Source organism: Haliaeetus leucocephalus, unplaced genomic scaffold (assembly GCF_000737465.1).
Source record: "Haliaeetus leucocephalus isolate CR32 unplaced genomic scaffold, Haliaeetus_leucocephalus-4.0 Scaffold83, whole genome shotgun sequence".
NCBI lineage: Eukaryota > Metazoa > Chordata > Aves > Accipitriformes > Accipitridae > Haliaeetus > Haliaeetus leucocephalus.
Window position 1 is genome coordinate 2,052,038 of NW_010972519.1, and position 9,935 is coordinate 2,061,972.

Below are 9,935 nucleotides of genomic sequence, written 5' to 3' on the forward strand. Positions count from 1 at the left end.
TTTTGTATCAGAGAGACATTGCTTTTTAGATTTTTGTGCTCTGTAGAGGGGACCAAGCTGTCTCTGATCTAAGATTATGTTTTGGTTTTAGTGTGGTGTATTTCAAAGCTCTCACTGACTTCCGAGGAAAGAGGATTAACGTATCTCTGGCAATAGGTTGGTCCCACTCATGCTGCTGTTCTGCAGTGTGGGTGAGCTGTTAGTGCACGTCCCTGTACTGGTGTTTTCGGTTTTAGTGGGAGGTAGGGTTAGCTCTTTCCATGCTTGTAATGTGCTTGCTGCCCAAGTTCCACCCACTCAGACTTACTGGTTGAGCAGCTCAGGAGAGCTGCTCAGTCACACTGAACTGGGTGTTTCATTCATCTTTCCTACTTGTTTCATTTTCACTGAGTCCAGGAGCTTTCAGAGGACCCACTTCCCATGAAAAGCTGGAAGACCTGTATCTTTCAGTAGGCAGATAGTGGGGTCGGTAACTTCCCAGAACCATAGCAGGTCGAAGAAGGCATGTGCACAGATCTTAATGAGGTTAAGGTTAAATTTGAGCAACCATTTCCAGAGCTGGGGGAATGCAGCTGCTATGGTGGTATTGAAGATTTTTCCGAAGTGTTTATTTACTGAGATGGGCAGGAATTCAGAAGTTGCATTTATTCTGAGAAAGAGTAGTGTTTTGAGGATGCTTTGTATCTCTGAGTCTTCCTGAGTTGTTATAGTGGGGAGTCTAGAGTAGAAACAGCTCAGTGAAGGAGGTTGTTTGGTGAGGTAGGAGTTAGCTGTTGAACTGCTGGCACAGGTAATAATAGTGGTTGCTCTGAATTTTTGTAGCTGATTATACAGCAGTACTTTAGCAAAACTTCCTTCACCCTCTCTGATGAAGGAAAAGGGTTGGAGGAAGTAGTCTGTGGTTATCCTGAAGTTGGAAGCTAGTGGGATCTATTTTGATTTCTTCCATAGGCTTTGGCAAACAATTTAGCCTACCCGCTGCTTAAGTTTGAGAAAATATTCTTTTAGTACTATTTGGACAGACATTGCCATTACGGAGAGACTGTATAAGCCATTGTTTTCCCCATTACAACTCAAACCTATTGATAGAGTAGGTAATTAGGGTGGCAGAAAGACCTTTTGGATAACAGGATTCTGCCTTTTTATAGATAATGTAACTGCTACAGCTGCACCGCCCAATACCTATGGCACAGAAAAGCTCAGGACTAAAGATAAGCTGTTTCTTTTCAATGGTTCTTAACAGAAGATGTTAACCACAGTCATACTAACTAGAAGACACTTCCTCCCCATACACGCTCCTCACACATAGGTTCTGGCCAAAAGCTGATTGGAGATGATGTGTTAATTTTTCTTTGTGAAAATGCGAAGAAACAAACCTTGCTGATCTTGGAGGATATTGGGACATTTAATTTATTAATGTTTGTGCAACAAAGTTATGTAGATGGGAAGCTGTATCTGTAACAACACGGTAGTAGTTTTTCCTGTGTTCCCTGTTTAAATGTTCACTTGCACTAAAAATGTCTACTACTTCAGAATCTTGATCTGCAGAGACGACCATCTCTGTGAAGAGTATATTCATTACTTGAACAGAAAAGGAATTGTCTGTCAGCAGAGCCTTTTCTTCTATTTTTCTTCTCCAGCTGAGAAAGAATAAGCATAATCTCAGAGAAAATATCTCTCAGCAGAATTTACTATTAATTTGGTTTCCTAATGACACATAGCTTCTCATTCACCTTTCATTCAGTGCAGGCGTTGTGGTTTAACCCTGGCCAGCAACTAAGCACCATGCATCTGCTTGATCACTCCTCCCCACCCAGTGGGATGGGGGAGAGAATTGGAAAAAAAAAAGTAAAACTCATGGGTTGAGATAAAGACAGTTTAATAGGACAGAAAGGAAGGAAATAATAATAATGATAATAATAATAATAGGATTGGAATATATGAAACAAGTGATGCACAATGCAATTGCTCACCACCTGCCAACCGATGCCCAATTAGTTACCACACAGCAATCCTTCCAGGCCAAATCCCCCCAGTTTATATACTGGGCATGACATCACATGGTATGGAATACCCCTTTGGCCACTTTGGGTCAGCTGCCCTGGCTGTGTCCCCTCCCAACTTCTTGTGCCCCTCCAGCCTTCTTGCTGGCTGGGCATGAGAAGCCGAAGAATCCTTGAGTTAGTCTAAACACTACTTAGCAACAACTGAAAACATCCATGTGTTATCAACATTCTTCTCATACTGAATCCAAGACATAACACTATACCAGCTACCAGAAAGAAAATTAACTCTATCCCAGCCAAGACCAGGACAGCAGGTAAGAAATGAGTTTTAGAAAATTGAATTTTGCAAGTATAGTGGCGAGGATTATTCTTCTAAGAAGAGTATTGGCTAGCTAGCTATTAACTGAAGCTTTTAGGTATTGTGTTCAGGTAAGTGAAAGCATCACACTGAAAACGTGAGATGTCTTCTAAAGTATTTGTATGGCTAAAGACAGAGACAATTTAATATGCATTATTTAAATATCCCTCTAGCTTTTTATCTTCAGTGTTCATTTTGGATTTCATTGTCTCATCCTGTATTTGAAGCATTAATGGGCAAATGACCTAATATGTGTGGATATTGACCTTGCATAAAGATGTATGAGTGATAATATCATAGTGTTATGTGGGAAATAATTATTCCTATGCTCCTTGTAAGAGAGAGTGCAAGTTTTTTAATTGATTGTGAACAAAAGGAAGAAGGTGAGGAAGGAGCAGAAGGTCTGAAGTTGGTGTCTACTGATATAACCTGATTACGACAGTATATGGTCTTCGTTGTTAAAGGTCATGAGAAATGCATAAACCGAGGAAGTGTTGAAAGGCAAAAAGTGCTGCCATTAGTATACTGAGATTGTCTGATGCAATTTGTTTTATTTTTGTTTCTACTTTTATTGATGTGACACACAAGCTCCTCAAGCCAAAGGCTGTCTTCTGTAATGCTTACATTTTGCCTGAGACAATGGGATATCTGTCTATTGCTCTGCTAATGATTCTGCAACAATCCAAGTAATTATAGGTAATAATGGACTAATAAATGAGTAATACACTTTTGTAAAAGTAGTTCCTATGTGAGCTACTTACTTATTTCTGAGCATGCAAGTGTCAACTATTATTAATATTAAACATGGAAATTGCTTGTGGTATGTTTTATTCATTATTGCTATTGTAACAAAAGCTTTTTTGTTTTTGTTTTGTTTCTCTCTTAGGCTCAAAATGCACAGCAGCTTCATGAGAGGATCCAGTCTTCTAGTATGGATGCGAAGTTAGAAGCACTGAAAGACTTAGCCAACTACTCACGGGATGTTACATTTGCCCAAGAATTTATAAACCTAGATGGCATTTCCCTCCTAACACAAATGGTTGAAAGCGGCACAGAGTAAGTATCCTGCTTAAGCTCTGAAGTTCCTCCCATATGGGGTGCTTTCACGTTCACTCTCTGAGTGCCTGAAGTATTTCTGTATACAACTTATAAGATTATATAAAATCAAACATCTGAAAAGTTCTGGGCTGCTAGAATAGTATATCCATTATCAGTGAGAATATTTTTTAATTTCCCCTAACAATGGGCTGATGGGGATTGGGGGTAAGCAAAGTAGGAAGTCACAAGTACCTTCTGTGCCATGACGTTTTGGGGAGACTGGTCCTAGTTTCTTCTCTACCCATTGGAATTTAGATAAATCATTGATAGTATATTCAAAGGCTGATATTTAAGTCATGTCATCTGAAAACTGTGTTGTAATTTTCACGTTACTGAGAACTTGTGGAGCAAAACCCAGTGCTTACTTTATTTCCATTTTTATTGTTTTAATTCTGGCTGAGGTTTTTCAAATGGCAATGGCTTTCAGACACAAAATTGAAATCTGACCGCTGAAAATACATTTATTCATTACCAGAACATCTTGCCAATTTTCACCATTGGTAAAATTCAGGACCATAGTCCTGAGTAAGTGTCTATTGGCTTAATGTGGAGGGTACTACAGAAAAGTATCAACTGGATTGTTGTACTATTAAATTATGTTTAACAGTTACTATTTCAAGTAGGCTTTTGCTCAAGTAAGATTTTTAGTGTTTGTAGTCAGTGTCAACCTCTACTACATGTAAACAAATCAACAATATCCGCACCCTTTCCTGAGAGAAGGAAAATGCTTTGAAAGTAGCTTTCTTATTTGTTGGGGGTGTTCAGTCTTGTGGACCAGACTTCAGAAGTCAATTGCTGAATCAGTCCAAATCCCCTCACAAATCAGCTCATGTTCCCTTATAGGGTTAGGGGGTAAAGCAAAAGTAGTAAGTGGACTTTGAAATGGAACACAAATTGTCTCTGATGACCCCACACAAGATATACTGGAATTTTCCACAGAATAATTAAGTACTTTTTAGAATTCAGTAGCCCTTAGATTGGGAAATGTAAAAGCACGCTGCCACTGATCCCTGCCTGTTATTGTGGTCAATGGTTTATTGGACTTTGAATCCCTCATGCCTAACTTCAGCTACATACTGGATTTCCAATGGCTCATGGTTTCATCTTAAGTGTTTTGGGGTTATGGTCTTTATTTTTTGCAGTGATGTGGTCTGTGGCACATATTATGCCACTTGACTAGAAGCAGGTTTTTTATATTTTTTTTTATCAAATTTGTCAACTAGTCTTATATTCATATAATATTTGTTGTTTAGGGACCAAATTAAATTTAAAAACAAAGACAGGTTTAAGTTGATGTAAACATATGCACACCCAGTTACTGTACTAATTAAAAAATATACTGAATGGGCAGGCTCACATGTGCCTATGAAGATCAGAAACATAAGCAAATCACAAGTCACTGCCTCTGTACTTAATTTTGTCATGGATTTATTTAAGTTGTTTAACTTACTCAGCTGCAGAAGGTATTTAAAATAAAGCACTTCATTTGCTATTGAAACAGACAGGGAACATTCCCATTTTTTACAAGCATTTCTTTTAGCTGCATCAAGGCTAAAGCAAGTGCCCTCCTCATGCTTCGGATGTGTTTGTACTACTGTTTTGCAGCTGTGGGATGGGCCAAGCTGTAGGAGACTGGTCTGGATTAAAAATAACTATTTGGGAGGGAAACTACTTAAGCCAGAACCACTATTGAAAGAACTGCTCAGCAAATTACACCCTAGTAGTAATTCCTGGCTGAGGGTATAAGTTTTCAAACCACACAGCAGGCTTGTAGACTGGACATAGGAGCAAAGTCTACTTTGCCTTTTTTTTTTTTTTTTTTTAATGGCTTGCATTTGGAGGGATTTCAGATTTTGCTTTTTAGCTGGTGTAATGTATCACCAAAGATGCACTGATCAGTCTACCTGTCTAATCTATTTATCAGTGTTTCTGCCTGTGGGGAGAAACGCTATCTAGTTTGGGCATTGAACAAAGACTTAGACTGTGAGAGTTTCCAGCAGCTTCACGTGTTGATGAACTCTCAGTAGTCACTGCAGTCTTTTCTGTGTTCAGCAGCCTAGACATTTTGCAGATTCTGAGGGGGTCTGGAGGTCGGGTTTTTCCAAGTCTGGTTTTGTGAAGGGAGTTGTAAAGCAAGGACATCTGTGCTACGCTGTACATTCCCTTCTGCTTTTATACTGTGCATTACTGGCTGATAAATACATATTTAATAGAACTTGAGATTTAATGAAAGGAGCAAACCCTAATATACACAGACTTAGCAGCCTAAGCCTGCTGTGGTGCTGCTGCTTTCCTTTCTCGTCTGACTTCAAGCTATTGATCCTGTCCTCCCACTTCAGGGTCTGTAACTCTTTGCTATTTCAGCACGCTAAGCCAACAGACAAACGACTTCCTCAGAAGAAGATTTTTGTTTTGGTTTGGTTTGGTTTTTTACTTCATTATCACAACAAAACAGTTTCCTAAAATGGCCTGTGAGTGAACAAGGTGTGTGTGGGAGGTGAAGAAGGGTAATATATGGAGGAGAGAGTGGGACAAGGACAGCCAGCCATTCGAGCACCCTAGGCTGTCAAGGAAAAGCAACTGGAGTCAGTCAATTGTCCTCCTATGTTTTCTATTCCTGTTTTTGCTTGGACCCTCTGCAGTACCATTAATAAGAGGTCCCGCAAGATGCTCGCTGAACAGGCAAAGCAAGCTGAAGGCCTCCTTGCCATTAGCTTCCACCCTGGGCTGTGTACCCTCAGCAGGGTGGCCTTGTGGGCTGTGCTGCTGACCAGGTCACCAAAAATGCTTCAAACCAAAAAGCTCTTTTTCCTCCTTTTCCCTGCCCCAGTACCTGCCACTTTCTTTTCCCCAATGGTATTTTTAGCTCTGATCATTTCGGTGTCCATAGGTGGACCTATCCAAATAATTATATTAGCATCACAAAGTGGGGACAGTATTAGAGGAGGATTGAGCAGCCAGAAATTTCAGGGAAGGGCAGAAACTTCTTTGATGGCCCAGTTTTAGAACAGAAAACATTTTGTAAAGATACATTTAAGATATATCTTCACTGTGGAGTTATTTTACCCACCTTTGAGTTACTGTTTTTGAGCCAGCCTTGCTTGAGTGAGGCTATGACGCAACCATACAGGTGAGAGAACCCTAATGGCTTGGTGCTTCTAAGAGAAGGTCCAGCTCCCACCCTCTTCTCCCATTCCTTGTGAGTTAATCCCCTCTCTCCAGCCCAGTCCTGCTTCCTTCTGGAGCCTGGTTCTGGTGTCCAGATGCTTCATAAAGCCAATGCAGCTTGTTAACTTGGTTGCAAAGTTTTGCAGTTAGTTTTCTGCTTGGTTTGGGACTTGAAGAAGCAAGAGAGGAAGCGGGCATGAGTGGATGCAGAAAAGACCCTTTTTTGTGGCTACAAACCATTACATTGGCCTAGGTGCATCATTGAGCCACAACCTGAGAGCAGTTATGTTGTGAAATAGCATGAGAGTGCCTGTTTGTGCTCTGGTATTGCAACCTGGAGACTTGGCACTAAGGCTCTGTGGGGGTCAGAGGGAAATGGGACATACCCTGTGGGGTGGCTGCTGCTGTGCTGCAAGGAGCCCCTCTGTGTGTTTTCCCAGCTGCCTGTGGGTTAACGCAGCTGAGGACAGCCCTGCATCAGTAAGCCCAGGCTGAGTGGTGCCTCTGTTCACGGTGTGGTGCAGCTGTGCTAGAAATCGATGAATTTTGTTAATTCAAGCTTTATTCTCTATTTTCCCCAAAGGGACAGGCAGTGCTCATTAAAAGTACCATCATGCTCCGTGTAAGGTTGCTCTGAGGTTTTCTTTGCACGTGGGACTCATGTTAGGGGCAGATCTTAAGTTATAATTTGAGCGTGTGATTAAGTTTTAGTGGGCAGCCTCTGGAAAGTGAGACTCCAGCTTTTTATATAACTTTCACCGAGGAAGAGACCTGTGCTTTATTTATAGTTGGCTTTATTTATTGTGCTACTTATAGTCATCAGCTTCACTGAAATAATAAAAGTACAGTGACCAAAGTAAGAGAATGTAAATCCCTGGGTTTTTAGTTACCTCTGCTTCATTTTGCTGGTGATGAAAAGAAGTAGTAGTATATAAAGTTGACAAGAACTAACAGTGTTTCCTAGTTAATTTTCCATATGTTGTATTCCTGAATATTGAAGAAAATTAAAATGCATTAGAGAATAGCCTTTCCAGCTTCTTACTGTTAATATAGCTTGAAAAATAACAAATTGAGAGAGGTTTTTTTTTTTTATTTTGCATATGTTTTCAAAAGTGGTTTCAATACTATGTGTAGGTACCATAATTTGGGCCAGATTTCCTTGAATGCCTGCTGCTTAGAGCAAAGGAACTGTAGACGTGTTGTGTACTGGGACAAAGCTATAGGGGCTGGTGGTAGGCAGATTGTAGGTTGCATGGGGCCCTGGTGAAACGGAGAGTGCATCTTGTCTATATGAATATATTTACATTGGCAGAGATGCAACATGTCTTAGAAACTGTCCACATGTATCTCAATCCTGTTGATTGAGATGGCTCATCTTTGTTTTTCCTTCAGGCTCATTCTTGCTTCCAGAGCATGCTATGAGTCTCTTATTAACTGAAGGAAAAAAAAAAGAGGACACCCCCCCACATTTTTATGTTTATTTTTAAGGTTTGGGTGACCTATGTATTATAGCAGAGACTGCAAGACGAGTAAAGTCATGAAGAACCACTAAATGCTTATTCCATTTTATAATTATCCATGATGTCCAATCATTTCTCAGACTCTGCATCTGTATCACCAAAGAGGGGTGTGGGTGTGCACACACACACACAGTTATTTACCTTTTAAGAGACTTTTCAGAAAGATTTCCATAGAGCTTCTAATGCTAGTTTTTCGTCTGAAGCCCAGTTTGTGCCTAATTACGGGGAGCTGAATATGCAGTCCATCTGGTTGGATGTACAGACAATGTAAAAGTGAAATGTAAGGGTGTGCTGCTGCTGCTCCCTGCCCAGAGTGCAATGCCTTAAAATGAGGCAGAAGGAGAGCAGTGCTAGAGGTACCATAATGACTGAAGAAAAATGTCTTTAGGTACCAAACTGGAAGAAATGATCATGTCTCCATCTGAGATAACATAGTTTGCTCATTCAGAGCTGTATTCCAGAGTCTAGCCCAGAATTAATATTTCAGAAAATAATGGCTGTATAGATAGTTTTACTGATGTAGAAGACGACTGGTAAAGATATGGTGGGGTTTTTTTCTTGATGTATCAGAAGAGTCGTGTGACTGGGACGGACTCTCAGCCTTCCTTAAAAGGAAAAAAAACCCTCATAGTCCCTTTTAAAGTAAGAAAAGGAGAATTTAAGTCACAAACCATAAATACTGAAAGACCAAAGAGTTAATAAAAGGAATTTAAATTTATTTTTGTTATTGCCAGTAATAATAATCTCATGACTAGGAGGAAAAGGTCTATGCAGAATTTTCAGTATTTTTTTTTTATTGGCGTTATCACGGTCTCTGTCACTTGTCATTTGGCTGAAATAACATGCAGTTTTTGCAAAAAACTGAGACTATGCTAATCCTAGCTGTCTTGGCAGTAACCAGAATTGTTTCTGCTGCTGTTGAGAAGGTTGTTCTTCAGAGGTCTGCTTCATCAATATGGCTGTGCTGAGCAGCTTTACTGTAGTACAGCCATGGCACAGGAGCATGCTAGTCGATGCTGCTCGGATGTGGTTGCAGATAGCCTGCTTTTAATTTTGAGGGACTTGTAATTGCTTAGTGCACTGACAGGAGAGAAAAACTTGTTTTAAATTGGGATGGTTGTTAAATTTTGTCATCTTTGTATTGGAAATAGTAAATGCAACTAGATCAGGTTCATATAAGCTTCTAGATAAAAGTGTATTTGCATGGTTTTTGACTGTAGACTAAGAGGAGTCTTCTATTGAACACATGCAGTTCCAGAGTTGGCTGCTGTACAGCTGGAAGTCTCTGAGGCGGCAATTGTGCATGCTTTAAGGACAAATTGTATTGTTCAGTGAAATTCTAGCTCTTGGCTTGGCTTACAGAGATAATACTGTATACCAGTCCAGTGGAAAATGAAGACAGATTGGTGTGGAGTTTTTCCGAATTTAACGTGCTTTTTGGGACAGTTGCTCACATACCTGCTAATGGTTTTTTCCATCCCAGTCTGATGAGTATTTCAGTAGTGCTGTCAAAACACTTAACCAGCCCTTGCTCACAGCCACTTGTTCCTGTCCTGCTTCATCTGAAGGGTTATGCCAGTACTGTCTGTAGCAAGCTGGACTGAAAAACTGATGTAGACTATTAAAGGTGACAGTAAAGGCTACTTTTAATACAATATTCCTTAACCCAGTTCAGTTCCCTGACTGAGCTCACAGTGCTGCCCCAGAAAACAGTTGTGCAAGCACAACTCGCTGGGTAAATGGAAAATGAATTTTCAGAAGATATGAACAATGCTAAGCTAGTAG

At 40.2% G+C, this 9,935-nt stretch overlaps 1 protein-coding gene across 1 annotated transcript in view; it reads left to right on the forward strand.

Moving 5' to 3' along the window:
* LOC104841266 (engulfment and cell motility protein 1) overlaps positions 1–9,935 on the forward strand; it is a 212,703-nt gene that overhangs the window by 84,894 nt on the left and 117,874 nt on the right. Inside the window, exon 6 of the mRNA XM_010582811.1 lies at positions 3,251–3,420. Within this exon, the coding sequence (XP_010581113.1) occupies positions 3,251–3,420 (170 nt within the window). The remainder of the gene's footprint in view (positions 1–3,250; positions 3,421–9,935) is intronic.